Source organism: Meleagris gallopavo, chromosome 5, assembly GCF_905368555.1.
Source record: "Meleagris gallopavo chromosome 5, MGAL_WU_HG_1.1, whole genome shotgun sequence".
In the NCBI taxonomy this organism is placed as follows: domain Eukaryota; kingdom Metazoa; phylum Chordata; class Aves; order Galliformes; family Phasianidae; genus Meleagris; species Meleagris gallopavo.
The window spans coordinates 50,368,800-50,388,075 of NC_139408.1; the positions used below are offsets into that span (position 1 = coordinate 50,368,800).

The 19,276-nt window shown below is 36.9% G+C and overlaps 1 protein-coding gene across 1 annotated transcript in view; it reads left to right on the forward strand.

Moving 5' to 3' along the window:
- TDRD9 (tudor domain containing 9) overlaps positions 1 to 19,276 on the forward strand; it is a 58,792-nt gene that overhangs the window by 13,830 nt on the left and 25,686 nt on the right. The window contains exons 2-11 of the mRNA XM_003206746.4: positions 909 to 1,015; positions 5,058 to 5,158; positions 5,622 to 5,843; positions 6,338 to 6,460; positions 7,812 to 7,892; positions 11,113 to 11,277; positions 15,103 to 15,206; positions 16,635 to 16,681; positions 18,957 to 19,011; positions 19,158 to 19,242. Of these exons, the coding sequence (XP_003206794.3) occupies positions 909 to 1,015; positions 5,058 to 5,158; positions 5,622 to 5,843; positions 6,338 to 6,460; positions 7,812 to 7,892; positions 11,113 to 11,277; positions 15,103 to 15,206; positions 16,635 to 16,681; positions 18,957 to 19,011; positions 19,158 to 19,242 (1,090 nt within the window). The remainder of the gene's footprint in view (positions 1 to 908; positions 1,016 to 5,057; positions 5,159 to 5,621; positions 5,844 to 6,337; positions 6,461 to 7,811; positions 7,893 to 11,112; positions 11,278 to 15,102; positions 15,207 to 16,634; positions 16,682 to 18,956; positions 19,012 to 19,157; positions 19,243 to 19,276) is intronic.

Below are 19,276 nucleotides of genomic sequence, written 5' to 3' on the forward strand. Positions count from 1 at the left end.
AGATTTAGGTTGGGTGTCGGGGGAAGTTCTTTACAGAGAGAGAGGTGAGGTGCTGGAACAGGCTGCCCAGAGAGCTTGTGGATGCCCCGTCCGTCCCTGGAGGTGTTCAAGGCCAGGTTGGATGGGGCTCTGGGCAGCCTGGTGTAGTATTAAATGGGGAGGTTGGTGGCCCTGTGTGTGGCGGGGGGTTGGAGATTCATGATGCTTGAGGTCCCTTCCAACCCGGGCCATTCTGTGATTGTGTGACTTAAGTTCATTTATGATTTGTAATTAAATGCACTTGTTGCATGTGTACTACTTTATCTATGTGTATTTCTTCATGCTATGCATGTAGAACAGAATTTTTTTTTTTACCCCCTATCATTCTATTGTGTTATGTATAGACTTTGTCTTATGTGTTTAATGGCATAACTCTGAATTTACATAATGTTTTCTTTTTGGTACCTTGTTCCTGCCCAACCATCATCTCTTGGCTCAAAGACAAAAGTTCTTTCCTTAAGGCAGTCAGGAGATTGTATTTATTCCTTTCTACCTCTGCTGTCTAGGGAATCGTGCCAGAATGGTGTGTATTCTCTGACAAGAACTTATGAAACTGAACGAGTTAATATTTGTTCAGAAGTAATCTTAGACTTCCATTGGGAGAGAAATTCCTGGGTATTATTTAAGAACTTACAGGGGGATGCTTTGGGAATTCGGTTTTTTAAATCCAGACAAGATTTAATGTGGCACTTTCCTCAGGCTGGTATCTTAATGTGAGGACAAAATGAATCTCTGAAGTTTGTTCATTAAGGTAGGTACTACTTGACGTAGTGTTTCTGAATGTACTGTATAATGCTGTTACTCCCAGAGAGATCTGTGACTACTGAATTAGGAATTATACATTGAATTGGCATTTCTTTTCTGCTTAGGCTGCCTACCCCTGCGAAAAGTGAAACTGAACGTGCTGAAAAATACAGACAAGTGGGGGCCCAAAAGCGAGATGTATCTGGAAATGATCAGTTTGTCTGTGAACAAGGTAAAACTGAAAACAAACTGCTTCCTTCTATAATTTCAGTTGTACCTGTCCTTTCTCTTCCATCTTCCCCTTCTGTCTTCCCTCAAACAAAACTGAATCTCATATGCTTATTTCCTGTTTATCTGATGCTTTGTTTGTACATTTGTGCAAGAAGTGGTTAAAAAGAAAACAACTTCCTTATTTTCTGAGAACAGCAGTGTCTGATGTTATTGCATAAATGCATGTACATAAATGTGCTTTATTGCACTGATAAATGCAGATATGAGAGATCAATATCTGCAAGAAAAACCACTCTGCATTCAGTGTGTCTTTTTCTTTTCCCATTTTTCTCTTTATGCTATTTCTGTGTGTACTTAAGGGTTGTTTTGTTTGTCTTTAGAGAGAAATTTGACTGCACCTCTTTCCTAGGAGCTTCGGTAAAAGCAGAACGAGGCTGGCTCAATTGTCAGGACAGCTTAGCTTCAAACTCTTAACTGTGCTTCTTAATTTCCAAATTTGTTAATATAGTTGATTTCCCAAGGAAAGGACATCTTTGTGGTTGGTCTGTTCTGTGTGCCATTGTCTGATTATTTTCTTTATTTTTTTTTAAATCCCTTTGCTGATTTCCCAGAATTTGGAACATGGAGAATTTTTTTTTATAAAAGAGTGTCCTCTCATGCCTTTGCAAATTGCATGACCTCTGGAATTTTGGTAGATCCTGGAGCTAGCTGACTAATTAGCAGCTGAGAGGCAGCAGGTGTGGTTGGCCTGTCCAGCGTGTGAAGTGCCCCTGTCCAAAGCACAGAATATTGTCTACTGTTCACTTGATGTATCATAAAATTTGTGGGAGACTCTGAGGCAATGAAAACATTGAGTAATGGGATTGAAAGAAGCCTAGGGTGTTGTGGTTCAGAAATATGTTAATCTGTTTTCTTCTGCTAGTGAAGGAAGGACAGCAACAAATTCCATGCATTCCCTTATTGTTTAATTTCTGAAAGTTCTTTGGTTTTGATTAATTTAGGGAAATACCATAAATCTGGCTACTAAATGAGACTTATAGGATAGGAGCTTAATTTTGCAGTACTGGTGGCCTGCTTAATTATGAATGGAATTGATATTTGCAGTGTTTCTGTGAAAGAAATGGAGTTACTGTTAGGAAATCCTGCTGTGAGTAGGAAGTTGATGTGGATTTAAAATGAATAAATAAACAACAAAACCAGAAGAAAAAGTTTTGTATTTATTAGCTGAAGAAGAGAATATCAAGCAGTAGTTCTTCCCTGGCTCATTAGTCCATTAGTTGGTGCAGGCCATCTGAGTCCAAGAACTGTTAGTGCATCTTTGATGTAACGAGGTCCCAGAGTGCTGCGTGGTGTAAATACCTTATGGGCCTATGTGTTGATTTTCAATCCATGGAATCCCAGAATGGTTTGGGTTGGAAGAGACCTTCAATATCATCTGATCCCAACCCGCTGCTATAGGCAGGAACACCTCCTTCTAGACCAGGTTGCTCACAGCCCCGTCCAGCCTGGCCTTGAGTGCTTCCATACAGGGGGCATCCACAACATCACTGGGCAACCTGTTCCAGTGTTTCACCATCCTCACAGTAAGGAATTTCTTTGTAATCTAAATCTGCCCCTCTTTGAATTTAAAGCCATTTCCCCTTGTCTTGTCTCTATCTGCCCTTATAAAGTCTCTCCTCAGCTTTCCTGTAGGCCCCTTCAGTTGCTGGTAGGCCACTATCATGTCCGTCCATCCCCCCTCCCCCCCCAGAGCATTTTCTTCTCCAGGCTGAAGAACCCCATCTCTCTCAGCCTGTCCTTACAGGGGAGGTGCTTCTGCTTTCTCATAATCTTCATGGCCCTCCTCGGGACCTCCTCCAGTAGCATGAGACACGTTCCTGCATTAAAGCATGCTTTTCTAAACCATATGCACTTGGACTTTAGAGCACTGGATGTAATTGTTACCTGGAAAACATGATAAAGCAACACAGCCTTCCTACCTCTACAAGATTATGCTGACACCAAGATCCTTTCTCTAGCAGCTTGAGATTTCTTCCAGCATTGGTCAAATCCTGCAGTTACTGATGTCTCAGCACTGACATGTTTGTGCCAGAGGGAAGCCAGTCAGCCTTCAACAGTGTTCCTGTGACAGAATACTATATATGAGTTTTGCTGGAGTATATATTTATAATCTTTACCAAAAACCTTTTAAAGGGGACACTTTCAGTACTTTCCAGGGGTGGTGATATCAAGTTCTTTTGTATATTTTGTAGTGCTTAGTAAATAATTGCATAAGGTGTATTTTTTTTTCTTATTACCCAGGTTTTAAGTAAACAATTGTTCTTGTTGGAGAGTGTTCTGAGTTTTTTTTTTTATACTTTATCAGAATGCCTTAATGAATTGTCCAGCATTGGGTATTTTATATTTAGGTTATGACCTTTATTTTAGAATAAATATTTCCCTTCTAAAAAGATACAATAGATTTCATTGCCAGTACTGTGTGTATTTTTAAAAACAAAACAACAGCAACAAAAAATCTCAACAAAAAGTGAAGTTTTAGTATTTATATGCAAAAATGTAAGTAAATTTCACTGCTACACCTGGAGAAAGCCATTGAAATACGTAACAGTTCTAGAAATTCCGCTCTTAATTTCAATATCACTTAAGCCTAACTTTTTCATTACACAAAATTACTGGGTACCAAAGCTTTGCCTTCGTTTTCCTTTTCTCTCTCCCCACCTATTGAGTTGTTTTCTTTCTCACAGGCAGTCTGACAATGACCTTCTGGTCTTCATGGTAGCACTGGAAAATCTGGTGCTGTATTTCCCACTGTTAACTGTGACTAACCACATGCTGCAGTCTTTTGGCAACAATGTCACATCAAAAGGTCATACTGTTACTTAACAGTATTGTCTTGATTGCAAAGAGGTAGAAAAATAATGATCTGCACTACAAAGTATGGTTTATTTTTTCACTGTGGGTCCAGTAGGCATTATGGGAAATGCAGACAAAGTTGAAAATGTAAATAAGGCATGGGTTTTTTTTAAGTACTGTTTTTAAAAAGTTTGTGGGAACAGGGGCAGATTTTGCACTTGTAATGTAAACTATACATTGTACTTCAAATTAAGAGGAAAGCACAGAAAACTACAGCATTGTAGATATCCCTGGCTGGGCGCTCTCCTGCTGGAAAGGAACTTAGCAGAGAAGGACCTGTGAGCCCTGGTGGACCTGGCTGACTGTTGGCCAGCAGTGTACCCTTGTGGCCAAGAAAGCCAATGGTAAACTGGGTTGCATTTAAAAGAGTGTGGCCAGCAGGGTGAGGGAGGTGTTCTGCCCCTCTACTCTCTTCTGGTGAGATCATATCTGGAGGACTGTGGCACTTCTGGGCTCCTCAGGTCCAGAAAAATAGGGAAATTGTAAATCCAGAAGAGGACCATAAAGACGCATCCTGGAGCATCTCTCTGGTGAGGGCAGGCTGAGAGTCCTGGGGCTGTTCAGCCTAAGAGAAAGAAGACTGAGATCTCATATATAAATAAGGGAGGGTATCAACACAGTGAGACCAGGCTGTTTTCTGTGATTCCTGGCAATAGGACAAGAGCTCAGACTGAAACACAGGAATTTCCATATGAACATGAGAAAAAGCTTCTTTGCTGTGAGTCTGACAGAACACTGGAACAGGCTGCCCAGAGAGATGGTGGACTCTCCTTCTCTGGAGATACTCAAAACCTGCCTGGATGTGGTCCTGAGCAATGTGCTCTAGGTGACCCTGGTTGAAGTGGGGGATGGGACTGGTTGTTCCCAAGTAATCCATTCCCACCCCAATCTTCTGCGATTGTGACACTGGTGGTTTATGCAGCAAAGCAACATCCTCCCAGAGCAGCTAGTAAAACAGCAGTTACTTAAACACAGAAAATCACTTTAATACTAAAGTTGATTAATTCTATTATATCCTTGTGTGATTTAAACTTTGTGGAAGTTAGGTTTCAAATACAGTAATTATGTTGCCATACTCATCTTTCTCATTATGTATTGTTGTAACTTACTTTTGGTTATTTTTTTACTAGATACTTCAGTGCCTACCTGTGAGCCAGATGTTTGGAATTCCATACCAATAACAACTAACCATAAATATGCTTGTATGCCTGTAGCCAGACACAGGGAAGAGGTAATCATGTTGTACTTTCATTGTGGAATAAATCTGAAAGTCATGGTATGCTTGTTTTTGTTGTTTGTTGGTTGTCTGTTGGTTTTTTTGTTTAGTTTAGGTTGGGAGTTTTGTGTCTTTTTTTTCTCAGAAGGGAGCTGCTTTTTTTTGTTCTAAGCATTGTACAAGAGGCTTTGTTCAACGTGTAAAAGCCTTGTGCACTGTACAGAACCATTGCACAGAAATCCTTTTGGGAAGAAACATTGGTATTATGTTTTGTTTATAGAAATATACGTGAGGTGCACAAATGTGAATGTGAGCCTGTGATCTTTTCTGTGACCTAATGCCTTAGACATTATAGAAATATGCCATAATAATCTGTGAGGGTTTGTTAAGCTTCCTGAAAGCTATTGATAATTCATGTCTGTTTGAAATCTGTTGTGAGTTCTTTTGTACTTACAAACTTTTTGAAAAATTGTTTCAGCTCTTGTCTCTGATAAAAAGCAATTCAGTTGTGATTATACAAGGAGCAACAGGAAGTGGTAAGAGCACGCAGGTTCCACAATATGTTCTGGATTATTGTGCTGAGCAATCTATCTACTGCAACATTGCTGTTACTCAGCCTCGGAAAATTGGTGCCAGCAGCATTGCCAGGTGGATTAGCAAGGAGCGATCATGGACACTAGGTGGATTTGTAGGCTACCAGGTATAAAAAAAAAAATAATAATTCAAATTGTATTTAAAAATAATGAGGAAAAAGCACCCTATCTTGTTTCTTGGTTACATCTTTTTTTCTTAGTTACTTATTAATTATGTCTAGTGTGCTGAAGAAATTTTAAGAAATCTGCTTTTAAAATGGAATTGCAGTTTTTTAGCTATATGCTGTTAAACATTCATAAGCAAATGTGTAAACTTTTGAAGTTAAACAAATAGAAGTACTAGTTAGATGCCAGCAGAAATTTAATTGTCTGTGTCCTGGTAATTGGACGCATTTGTATCATCAATTACTGAAATTGTTTCAGAATTATGTTCTCTTTATGGTTGTTTTTTTTTTTTTTTTTAGAGGCTTTTTCAAGCTTGAATGAGTGAGTAAAGCTGATGCCTTTATACTTTATTTCAGTTTGAATTTCTTTCAGATGCATATTCCTGGTATAAACGTAATATTTGTTCATGTCTATTTTATTCTTTTCGTCATGTTAGGTAGGTTTAGAGAACATATCCACAGCAGAGACAAGGTTGCTGTACATGACAACTGGAATCCTCCTTCAGAAAGTGGTTAATGCCAAAAGCCTAATTGAATTCACACACATCTTCATTGATGAAGTAAGTCAGTGGAAATACATTTACACTTCAGATTAAGAAAACCTTATCTGTTGTATCTCTTCCCAGGCTAAAGAAATCAAAATTCAGACATCCACTTTTACAAATAAGTAAATATTCTTCGTATAAGTTGTCCAAACTAACAGTTTTTGAGATAGCCTTGTCTTTGAGTTCTTTGAGCATTGAGATTTAGAACTGAGGGTTTGTATACCACTATGCTGTTAAAGTCGAAGATAAGAAAATGTGGATTAGGTACAAGATGCAACAATTAAACAAATCTGCTTGGATGAGTGAAGTTCTGTGGCACTTTATACAGGAGAACAGGTTGAGATTTTTCTTGACTTAGTTTACTTAAGTGCTCTAACCTGAACCGATTGTATCGGCATGTACTGCTTTCAGCAGCTTTCAAGTCCTGGCTTTCAGGTGTGTGTGCTTTTTTGCTTCCCCAGCCGTAACTCTAGTTCCTAATCCTTTCCTCTCACTTACTCCACAGATACTGATCTTGACTCAGTAGTAACTATTTCAGTAACCCTCAACTTCGTACTTAATTAAAGGTCCCGAACCAATCAAGGTACTGCAGGCACATTGGAACATACTTGAGCAAGACTTAGATCCAAAAATGCTAACCTCACAGCAAGTTCTAGCAGTCAGCCTAGGAAGTGTCTCAGCTGACTGTTTTTCACAGTGAATATGAGCATAAATTACACTGAAGTCTGCTAATTACCTGAAAAAGATGAACGTTCAGCTTTTGAAGGTTGAGATCTAAAAAAAAAAAAAACCTGCTGTTCTTAATTGTACATAAACTGTAATGAATACAGAAAAGGTTATGTTAATCATTGATAATGTTGAGTAAAAGCCATCATTGACCTGTACAAGAAGTAATCAAAACAGGTCAGGATATAAGAATGCATAAAGAATTGGAGGAAAAAATAATGTTTTAAAGAGGGGTTGTGTATTTTGATCCTGACCAGAAGCCATTGGGATCAAGAGGAATCTGATTTGATTTGCTTAGCTTTCAGACAGAAGATCTGTTAGCAGAAAATCTATTTCCTGCTGGGATCAGTTTATATCCTACCAATACAATTAGCTTAGCCATCCTCAGAATCCTCACTATCACTTCAACTGCTGTTAAATCTTGAGCTCCTACAAAGGAGGCTATTCTTGTCTGAACAGCTGTGTTGAGATGTGAAATGAGACTAAACTGCTTAGTCCTAAAGGTGTATTTTCTGCTATGGTAATGTATTGTTCTAAGTTACAAAAGTGTATAAAACATGAAAACAAGCAGCGTGGGAAGAGACATTCCAAGAGAAGAATGTGAGTTGGTGAAAACTGAACTGTGGACGATGTCTTTCAGGTGCATGAGCGTACCGAAGAAATGGATTTTTTGCTCTTGGTAATCCGTAAACTGTTGCGTACAAATTCACCGTCAGTAAAGGTAGGTTAAAGCGTATTCTACTTCTTTCTTGCAAAAATAAACTCAATTTTTTATCTACAGAGAACATAGTTTTAAAAAGCTTACTTTAATATTAGTCATTATTTTTAAGTTAAGTATTATTTGGTTTGCTGTTTTTCTTAAGCATGCTAAAGGGCATTCTTTTCCTGGCCAGTACGTGTTCTAAGAACTTTTTCTTTTCCTCTTGTTAAAATGAATTAGCTTCTAAACTTTGCTTAAGGCTAAAAAAGCAAGATGGAAATTTTACTAGAGTTATGCATGGGGTATTGAGGGCAGTGCTTATCCTTGGCTAAATATGGTAGCATTAACTTCTGGAAGTGTTAAGAAAAAATAGAAATGTTGGATTGCATTTTCCAGACAGGACTGTTAGTATAATCTGAGTGAGATCTTTCTCTGCATGCTAGGAAACAAGCCTGTTTCAAGGGGAAAACAGTTTGCTGAGATTTAGCATGACATATTTAGTCTTCGTGGTCTCAAAGTAACAAACTCATGAATTGTAAGAAATTAAATATAGGAAATAGGTTAGTGCAGAGCATCTCTGTGCAGCTCTTTGGGACTGCAGAAATTCTGCAAGGCTGATGTGTCTCTCAAGTGCTTCAGATAATGTTATCCTAATGCTAACTATTCTCTTCTAAACAAAGGTAATTTGAATCTGTATTGGCTTTTTTGTTGTAAAGGAATTTGTGTTCTCATTAAATCTCCCAAAATAGTCATTGGATGGCACTATTTTATATCTTGCTCTGCAGCTGATTCTTCAGAAGACATCTTCATATTAAATAAATACAAGACAATTTTAAATTTGTGGGTGCTTTCCATTCTCTGACAGTTTTCATTTTCTCAAAATCTTTGATGCTGGGGAGAGGGGAACTTGGGCGTGTAGTTGTTGTTTTAGCAGTGTGGAATGGGTCATTCACTTTAAAAATACACGTACAGTATGCTAAGCCCAGTGTTTCCTGCCTCATTCTCTTTTGAAAAAACAAAGGGGCTTTCATAGTACAGCTAATTCATTCAAAGAATGAAAGATTCTCTTCTTTTGAGCCTGGGTTCATGGAATGAAGGAGGCCTGTTTCAAGGGGAAAAAGTTGCTTACAATTTTTGATAAGACAGCAAGATCTCCTGTTGTGATTTCCCCTATCAGCAGTTCTGATTTTTCTGGCAGATTGTTGGTATTATATCATAGGGCAGATATTAGATTGGCTTTAAGATTTTTTTTTTTTCTGGAATGGGATTGCTGTAAGAAAACCTGAGAGTTTTGGAATCATGTTGGTGTCTAATAATGGCTGCTGAGGTAAAACAAATAAACAAATAATAAAAACAGGATGAATATTGGGGTAGTTTCACAGAACACAGTTCATGGTTCTAGAAGTCCATTTAGGGCATCTGAATCATAGAATCGTGGAATGGCCTGGGTTGAAAAGGATCACAATGATAGTCTTGTTTCAACCCCCCTGAGATGTGCAGGGGCACCAATCACCAGACCAGGCTGCCCATGAGAGGTGCTCTCATTGTGTGTATTTTGATATGAAATTGATGGGACTCTAGGCGTATCTCTGCTGCACAAGTGTTTCTGAACTGCTTGATCTTGAAGAACTGCCTGCTTTGATAATTCTTTCCTTCCTATCTATGTGTTGCTCTGCACTAGTGATGGTAGTGATGGTAGTGATGGTAGTGATGGTAGTGATGGTAGTGATGGTAGTGATGGTAGTGATGGTAGTGATGGTAGTGATGGTAGTGATGGTAGTGATGGTAGATGCTTCTTGCTGAGCTTCCACTTGGAGAGTAAATGAGTTGTTTGGTTTTTTTTTTTTTTTTTTAGTAATGGTGAGCTGTTAAGAATTCGATATTTTCCTTCCAGTTAGTAATCTGTATGGAATACTTCCTATTAGGAAAAATTACCAATATGGTCTGAAGAAGAGTTTATTTAATACTCCTTGCCTGTAGCTGCAATTAGAAAAATTTAGATTGGATTTAGCTTTAATAGCCTTCAGGCAGGGTTGTATTTAGCTTGTTGTTCCAGCAAAGGTAGTCTCAGCTCTGAGGCAGATACTACTGTAGAGAGACAGGTTTCAGATACTGCTTGCACAGTTGCATGTTTTCGGATTTAATCTGCTTTTTATATTTTCCTTATTCTTTTAAGAGGATGTGCTTTGGAGCTTTCTGAGCTCTGGGATATGATGCTCACCTCAGTAGCTACATAGCTCTTTGTAGGAGAAATGCTCTTCCACTGCATTTTTGTTTTGAGTGTTGATTTGTACATTTTGTTGTTTTGTGAATTTATGGGAGGTGTCAGGGAAGACAAATGAAATGAGGCTGGCAGTGTCCCAGTTTACAAGTAGTGCTTAGAAATAGCTCAGAAGACCTGAGAATAACAATATGCCAGGTTATCTAATAGCCCCTTGCTTTTGTTATTTTCCTATCTAAGTAGTCTAAGCTATTCCAGCTGGCTGTGCTGGGCACTGGGTTTGCATTTCATATTGAGAAGTTAGATGGTAAATAACCATAGCTACTGTTTCACTGTTCTCCCCTCTCTCATCCTGCACAGGTTATGAGTTTTATATTGCAGTTCTTAAAAAAAGGCTTTTGTCAGGTAGCATGTGTTCTTCTCTTTGGGTGTGAATAGAGATTAAGAATTTTAGCAGTCATCTACAAGCAAGGAACTTAATGTGATGCTTGAGAGCTTTAAATTGAATAAATTTATTGAAATTAAAGGAAAATTTGACATATTCAAAAAAAATAGTCAAATTTTTAAGGCCCAGGTATCAGTACAGCTATTGGAATCTTATACAGTCTGACAGGACTAAGCCTATCTTTTGATTGAAGTGAAGCTATTTTAAGATATCTATAGATTTTATCTAACTTCTCAGTGAAACTAGATTTGGAAATACTTAGTGAGTGCTTTCTTGTTTTGAGGTCCTTGAAGTGATCATAAATTAAGGAGTGCTAACTGTTTTTGGGTTGAACTTCAGCCATAGGAAAAAATCTTCACGTTTTCAGACCCAGGTGTCTGGCCTGAGCCATTCTTTTTAAAGGTGTTTGCCTTTTTCTATATCTATGGTTTTAAAATATTCAGTTTTGATTGTCTTAAATTTTTCTAGAATACATGACAGCAGAAACCAAATTAAGACCATTGTAGCATAAAGAAGTAGAGATTCTAAGATTCCAATGTAGTTTGTTTTACATTTGCTATGCAATTTTTTAACAGATCATATTGATGTCTGCTACCATCAACTGTGAAGAAATTGCTGATTACTTTGCAATTCCAACTCAAGACGGTCTGAATCCAGCCTGCATTTTTAAGGTGGAAGGCAAACCTTATGCTGTTGAAGAATATTATCTTGATGATTTGAAGCACATTGTTCATTTCCAGGTATGGGAAATAAGACATAGTAAGAAATCAGAACAGTCAGCTAAAAGCTCAGTAGCAAAATTATGAACAAATGATTTTGCCTTGCAGTTTTAGATAGAAATTAATATATGTTGACACAGCAATTTATTTAACTTCCAGTGTCGTTATCTGAGGTAAAGTTTAACAGTTAAGGTAAATAAATACAGTTAGGCCTTAGTCACTGAGATATGAGAGTAGCTATTCAGTATTGATAATTCAGAACATTTTTAAAATACTAATACAACGAAGAGAACAAGAGATGAACCTGAACAGTAGCAGTTTGTGAACATACTGTTACCCTTTAGGTTTCATCTCTCAATTCTACAGAAACTATTTAAAAACAGAAAAAAAAAAATCAGGGAAAGTAATTCCTTAAGCTGTGCACAGGGAAGGCATTTGTAATGCTTGAGCACAGGCAAGTCAAGCTAAAAGGCTGTCAGCTGTTGAAGTTTTAATGCACTCAAAAAAAATACAGTAAATGTATGTAGCACTTGGCTTGTGTTTGTATGGCAACTCAGACAACATGGGAGAGATTACATAACATGAGAGTTTTTTCTAAGAGATTTTTGATGATAGATGACAACAAAAAGATAACCAAGAAATTTAGTAAGAAATCTACTTCAGCCCAGTTGCATTTGTCAAAGCTTTCAGCTGGAGATGAGCTGCCACACCTTTCAGCTCAGAGATCACAAACAAAAGGAACTGCTTTTAGTCCTTATGCTTTTTTTTTTTTTTTTGTATATGAGCATTTAACTTTGATTTTTAAGTTTACATTTGTTTTTTATGTTGTGTTCTCCTGGCCATAGCTGTTTTCTTCTTTAGTAAGAGGAAAGAAATATGATTGTCCAAGAATTTATTTGTGCCCTAGTGCAACTGAGAAACAGAAAAAAGCTCTTGAATGACTTTTAATATTAACACATTTAAAAAAAAAAAGCAATTGAGTTGGAAAGCACAGATATGTGCTTTTGCATCACCCTCCTTATGGTGCTCTGTGTGTGGAGACTTTCTCTGAATGTCAGACTGATGAGAAGTATATGTAGAAAAATGGAAAGTCTAAGAAGATTTATGTAAGAGGAAATTGCCTTGACTCTCAGGCTCTAATAATTTGAGCATTACCATATGAAGTAGGAAGTCATCTTTCAGCATGTTAAAATTCAGAATCTGATGGCTGCCTGAGGTATAGGCTTCAGGCTTTAGTTCTAAGTACTTCTATTTAGGAAAGTCACATAGAAGGATACAGCATAGTTAAGAGAAAAAATCTGTTATAGGTGAACAGATTTTCTTTTCCCAAGTTTCTTCTTGATTTTGAAATTAATACTAAATCAGGTGTCACAAATCAACACTCATTGCTTAAACCATCTTGACTTGAATCAATTCAGTGATTCTACTGTCTTGTATGCCATGAGGTCTGAACCTTTGTCCCTTCTCCAAAAAAATCTTAGAATAATTAGATGTTACTGGATAAATGTAGAACTGTTTTATTCTGCAGACCCCTTAGCTGCAATATTGTTGCTCAATTCTGCAGATGATAGCATTTTAAAACTATCCTTGAAAATAATTTGTTTTCTTGGAGCAGTTCTGACTTGAGGTAATTTGGAAATTCACTGATACTAATTGTGACTTGGAAGATAAGCAGAAATGCCAGTCATTGTTTTGTATTCTTCTCTCTGCTTGTTTATAGTAATCACTTTTCTGTGGTAAGATAGATGTTGCTGGATGAAAGATAAAGCTTTTCCCTTGAACAGCCCCATATTTAGAAAATCAGAAGGAAGGGAAAAACATTTTTCATTGTAGCCTTGTTGAATGGATATTGGGTCATTTATAGGGTTTTTATATGTATTTATATAGGTCATTTATACTGATAAATTTTGAGTATAAGTCTGTAAGTGCAGTTTATTTCCTTTTTGCATAATGACCTCTGAGCACATTCTGCTGGATGCTTAAATGAATCATACTTTGTCATATCTGCACAGGTTTTGATTTAAAAATGCATGAAGGCTGCATTTGCATCTGTAGGCAAACTTAAGGCTATCTGTGTTCTGTAAATGCATACCTGTTGCAACAGTGTGGCACTGGTGATATCAAATGCAAATTAACAATTAGTTAATAGTTAACTTAGTTAATTGTGAGGTCAGACTTTCAAAAGTTAAACAAGTAGGACGTCTTGATGTTAGTCTTTGATATCTTTGAAATCCTATGTACCAAATAAGACCAAAGAAAGAGAGTTCCACTTTTGGTTTGCAAATGTAAAAACTCCTTTATATCCCCACAGCTGAAGTCAGAGTCCAGATGAAAGATAGTAAACTGCTGTCAAAAGCAATTCTGATGATTCTGTATTACTTCAGTCAGTTCTGGCTGGGCTTTTGGACTTAAGGTTTCACACTTTGTTACCGTTTATTAAGAGTGATGTGGCAGCCTTGTCATGTTAAGGAATACTAAAGGTACAGTAGGTAACAAAACCAAAAAGACAAACCAGAGACAATTATTTAAGCATGGATAATCTCAAAAGTTTTGGTTTTAGTAACAGAAAATAGAAAACTTCTTAGATTATTGCATATTTTGTACTATAAAACAAAATATAGCATCCTATGGACTTAGCAGGCTTCAGTGGAAAAGTGTGAGCATGGTGAGTGTGAAATGCAGTTAAAAAGTTCAGGGACTGACAGTGCTACACCTAAAAAAGTTTACCTGGACTGATGGCTGATTCAAGGAGGGATGGGAAGTGGAGAAAGTACTGTTGAGCCGTGTTATAACTCTTTTTTTGTGGTCAGGCACTGGAATGGCCTGCCCAGGGAGGTGGTGGAGTAGCTGTCCCTGGCAGTGTTCAGGAGGTGTCTGGATGAGGAGCTATGAGATACGGTTTAGTGCTTGTGGTAGCAATGGTAATGGGAGGATGGTTGGACTAGATGATCTTGTAGGTCCTTTCCAACCTTGTGATTCTTTGATTTTGATCCTCCAGTCGGGCCTCTAGCAGAACAAAGATATTTTCAGGGCTTTCAGAAAAGCAGCTTTCATTCAGATACCAAGGTTACCTAGAGTTAACAGGATACGGTGTTACAAGGTTGTTCTGCTGAGGGTTGGAAAGCTGAAGACAGGTTTCAGTACTGAAAATTAAAGATGAGTTATTCTCAAAAGCCATTTTCTCTGAGGGTGAAATGCATGATGCAGTAGACCATTCTCAGTACGTCTTGTTCATTAATCAGGTTTTTAGAAACTGATAACATCATTAAGTCATTGAGTTTGCTCTGAGAACTTGGTGGTTTGTGTTCTTAGATATTTAAGCCTTGAATATGTGACAGAATGCTAGAAAATGTAGATGAACTTAGTTGCAGTTATATTGTGTACAACACAACTGTGGTTCCTTGGCAAAATACAATATAAAATACAAGGTCTACTGAAAGTAAAGATAATTTAAATGAGAAGAGGTACACGAATTATTCTCAGTAAGATTGAGGTGTATGTTATAGGACCGTGAGAAGAACTGTGCCTTCTTTACACAAATTCATCTCCACGTCATCCTGTTTCCCTATGTTGGAACAAGTTGAGTATGCTTACTACTTCTGGATAAGAAACATGTTCTACATGTTAGGAAATATGGGCTAGTGCTCATCAAAGGTAGTTAGATATCAGAAGTTATTCTATAGCATTAGAATAGTAGAACACTGGAAGGAAAACGTATTTAGAAGGTAACGTTCTTTGTGCATCTGCGGTCCTGCATGCATTTTAGTTGAAGAGCATTTGGCAAATTGACTTGTGTAATCTAGCTTATTTTACTGTGTTAACCTTAATACTTCCTTCTCCACACAGCTTCCTTCTCAAAGAATTGATAAGCCAATGATAGGAAAGGAGATGTACGAGGTAGCAGTGTCTTTGATTCAGTCATTTGATGAGTTGGAGATGCAGTGCAATGGGTAAGATACAGTCCAAGTTCTGTTATCAGTGGTTCTTTGGGGAAACGAGACACTAATTAAGGAATGAGACCTAAAGCAACCTGCATGGTGTAATTTTTAGCGGTCCCTCACTTTTCCACATATCACTGCTTTTATTCTATGAATCAGTGTGATTTCTTCTCTGTACTGAGATACCTTGTAGGTCTTACTGAATGGTTTGTGTTTCTGAAATAAAATTTGTGCCCTAAAGCGTGGGTGTCCAAGCAAGCCATTTCATACAGAAACTACTTTCTTTGCTGCCAATTGCAGCTGAGTTTTTTTATGAAGAATAAAAAAAAAATACATTAAGCCATGAAAAAATATAAGCAAGACAATAATTTCCATAGATTGTTTACCTAGTGCTTTATTTTACTTTCTTTTGAAAGAAGTGATTTTTTTTTTTTTTTTTGAGATACTCCATAGATTTTGTAAATTGATGGTTAGTCTCTGAAAAAATATAGTAAGGTAGCTTGTACAACTTTAGTCTAACACAGATTGGTTATTTGTTAGGGATCTTTTTTGGTTCCATGTATTGTAGTTGACTGTAAATATATACTGAAGAATGATTTTGTTTTTCAAGCTTCACTTTTTTTTTTTTTTTTTGGAGTGGGAGAAGGGAAGAGAGCAAGCTGGCTTTATTTTCAGAGCTATAGATACAGTTGTGAACTCTTTGTTAATAGTATTTCTCAACCTTTTTTCTTGATTATTGCTTTTGATCTTTTCAGTGAAACTGCTTTATTCTAAAATAGAACAGCCAAATGTAACGTTATTAATAGGCTGACTTTTACAAGCAGGCATGAAAGTATCAGCATTACAGCTCTCAAGTACTGACAGAGCTATTGTGAACATCCATTGCTACCTTCCACTGAAAATTCTACAGTTCATTATATAGTTTGATTGTAGAGACTTTCAAAATGCATGAGACATTTTACGTTAAGTATGATTGCTGTTAAAATAAAAGTTCTGTATAATGTTAAGGCAGTTTTATCCTCGTGGCTTACCATAGAAACTTAAAGAAAAGCATCTGTTGATTAATACCATGACCTGTAGTTCTTGATAATGTTACTTTTCTTACTTGCTGGGCTTTAGCTAAAGGAATATAGTGACATTGAAACATGAGCCTGTGCGTATCTGAATAAGTCTGTCTGTAGTTGTGATAGTGTAATACTTTTTTTCTAATTTTTAAAAAACCTAATTTTGATGAATTTAACTGGTAAATAAGGATGTTTCTGTTTCAAAGGCAAAACTAAGCCTAATAATCTAGGCAAAATATTTACACAGATGTTTTAAGCTCTGGTTCATGAAGGAGTTTGAGTAATACATGCTATAGAAGATACACAATTTTGCTAGTTCTTTCAAGATGTATATTGGGATAATAAAGCAGCTTAAAGAACTGCCTGTTCTTTTTAGGGGGAGTTTTACACCGGACCGTGGAAGTGTACTTGTGTTTTTACCAGGTGAGGATAGCTCCTTATTTGTCATCTAACAAGATTTTTCTTGTTATTTCTTTCAACTGTATGTTAAACACACGGGGCTGCTTTGTTTATTTGGGTATTTTCCTTTCAAACTTAGTTTAATAAAATTAATTTCACAGTTAATCTAGAGAAATTGATTTGAAATAACTATTAAATATTTTGTGAAGTTCTGCGGTTCTTTCAGAGGCATCTCCTAATCTACATGTATTGTAGTCTCTTCCCTGGATTTTTCTTAAGTTCTTGTGGCAAAACCGAAGTTTCACTTTTATTTCTTTATGTGTAAGTTTGTAGGAGCATTTAAAAAAAAAAAATCACCAAAAACAACCATATGGAACAACATAGCAAATAATAATGTTACATTTGGGTTTAAATTCTGTTTATGTAGTAAACTGAAGTTATCTTATGCTACTTCTGAAATCTAGCTAAGGGCTTCAAGTAGTAATGACAGCCAAAATGAAAGCATGTGGTAATCAGTACTTTTTTTTATTTTTGGAATTCAGGTGCAACCTAGAATTTCTACATCACAAACTTAACTACCTGTTTTGGTTTCAAGTTTTCTTTTACGTAATCTAGCGAAGTTTCACATCTATGAAGATCTCAGAAACCCCTGGGTACATTCTGTTGAGAATCACATCAAGGCCGGGGATAGCTCTGTTCTTTGGGTGCAGAGATGTTTGTCCCTACGAGGACTTCATATCTGCCTGTAAATCTTTCTGAATTTCACTGCTTTGTTAAGGTCAGTAGTAGGCATGGTAGATCTACGGCTGGAAGCACAGCACACCAGCGCAGCATTATACAACAGTGATATTGTAGCTCCAAGTGGAGATTTCTCCCTGCCAGCTAAATGGCATTACAGCTTTCTCTTGCAGTTGCCTTCTCTATAAAAGCCCTATAGAGAAGGAACTGCTTCATTGTATCAGTGTAGGACTTACTCCATTTTCTCATAAGTACAGTGACCGTCTTTGTTGCCTCTGGCTTCCTGTTTTAGTGTTTATATGGTGTGCTTTCAGACTTCCTAAGGTATTCAGAGTACATTTTAGTCTGAACATACTTCAGCAGTTTCAGTTCCCATATTTTTATAGCAGGTGGTACAAAGAGCCATGTTAAACGATGCAGTTGTTCATAATTCCAGTGCTTTTTCATCTATGAATGCTTGATGTAGCAACATCGATTGTTTCTTGTTTATGTACTTTGATGTATGTTCTTTTGATTCTTCACAGAACAAAAATAATAATAATAATAATAATAATTTAAAAAAAAAAATTGTAAAAGGACTTAGGCTGTGTTGGTTGAATCCATCGCTGAGTTAGGCATTCCAGTATATAATGTGTCCTGCAAGACTAGCTGATGAGCTAAATGAAAGCTACAGTAATTTATCATCCTCTTAAGAGCTTGAACAAGATAAGAATGGCTTCGCTTCTGTTCTTCATATTTACTTGCTGATGGCAGGAGTTGCATGACTTCAAGTTTATGGTGTCTTTTCAAAGGGATTATGCTGATACTGTCCTATCTGTTATAATATCAACCTCTCTTTTTTTGTTGTTGTTTGTTTTCCACTTCTTCATGCCCCACTCCCATTATTCTAGGTTTTTTTTTTTTTTTTGGTCAGGTTCTGTTACTAGAAACTTTCACATTCAAAGATCTGCCTCTTCTGTTGGCATCCTTTTTTCTGCTGGAGTCTTGCTTCTTCCAGAATTGGTCATCAATTTCTACCTGCTTTGTCTAGTAGATAATCGCTAGATTGAATAATAACTACTGTTAATACTGTTTGTACAGTCTATTTCTACTGATCATGGAAGAAGTCTCTTTAATGGCTAATAAGCATAAGTTGAACTCAAGTGGTGACTTCAGGTTCGGAATCAAGGGGTATGGCAAATAGGAAGCATTAGACAGCAGGATGGTCAGGCAGTGTAGGGTCATGTAGGTCTGGTAGAAGGTGTCCAAACAGGTCCATGTCCTGATTTTCTTGTCTGTACCTTTACGTGCCTTAGTTCCATTCATGAACAGCTAATTTTAAAGTTATAATTATACAGTATAATGTGTTTGTGTGTATGTGAATAGAATACATGCTGACTTCTGCATGTTTCTGTCTCCAGCGCTAAAGGTATTTTGCTCAGTGCTTTGTTAATCTCTTGGACTACAGTTTCTTTGTGCTCTTCAAGAAGGGCACTGGAACACCCGAAGAAAAGATGGGAGTTAAGTGAGAAGTATGTTAAAGTTGTTACTGATGACTGAAAACTGATTATTCTTTTCTTAGGTTTCAGTGAAATAAGCTACATGCACTCACGTCTCACACGTATGTTTAACAAAAAGTAAGTTAAACCACATTTATTTATTAAAGTTGAATGTAAATCCTTTATCTATGAGAGTCCTACATAGAACAGATCATTTAGTGCAGAAATATAGTTATTTCTTACATGCTTGTTTCAGTAAATATTCACAAATACATTTTCTTTAGGTGGCAAGTGTACCCTCTCCACTCACGAGTCTCCTTAGAAGAACAAAATAATGTATTTTTGAATCCAGTTCCTGGCTACAGAAAAGTAAATATTCTTGAATCGTTATTTTTTTTGTTAA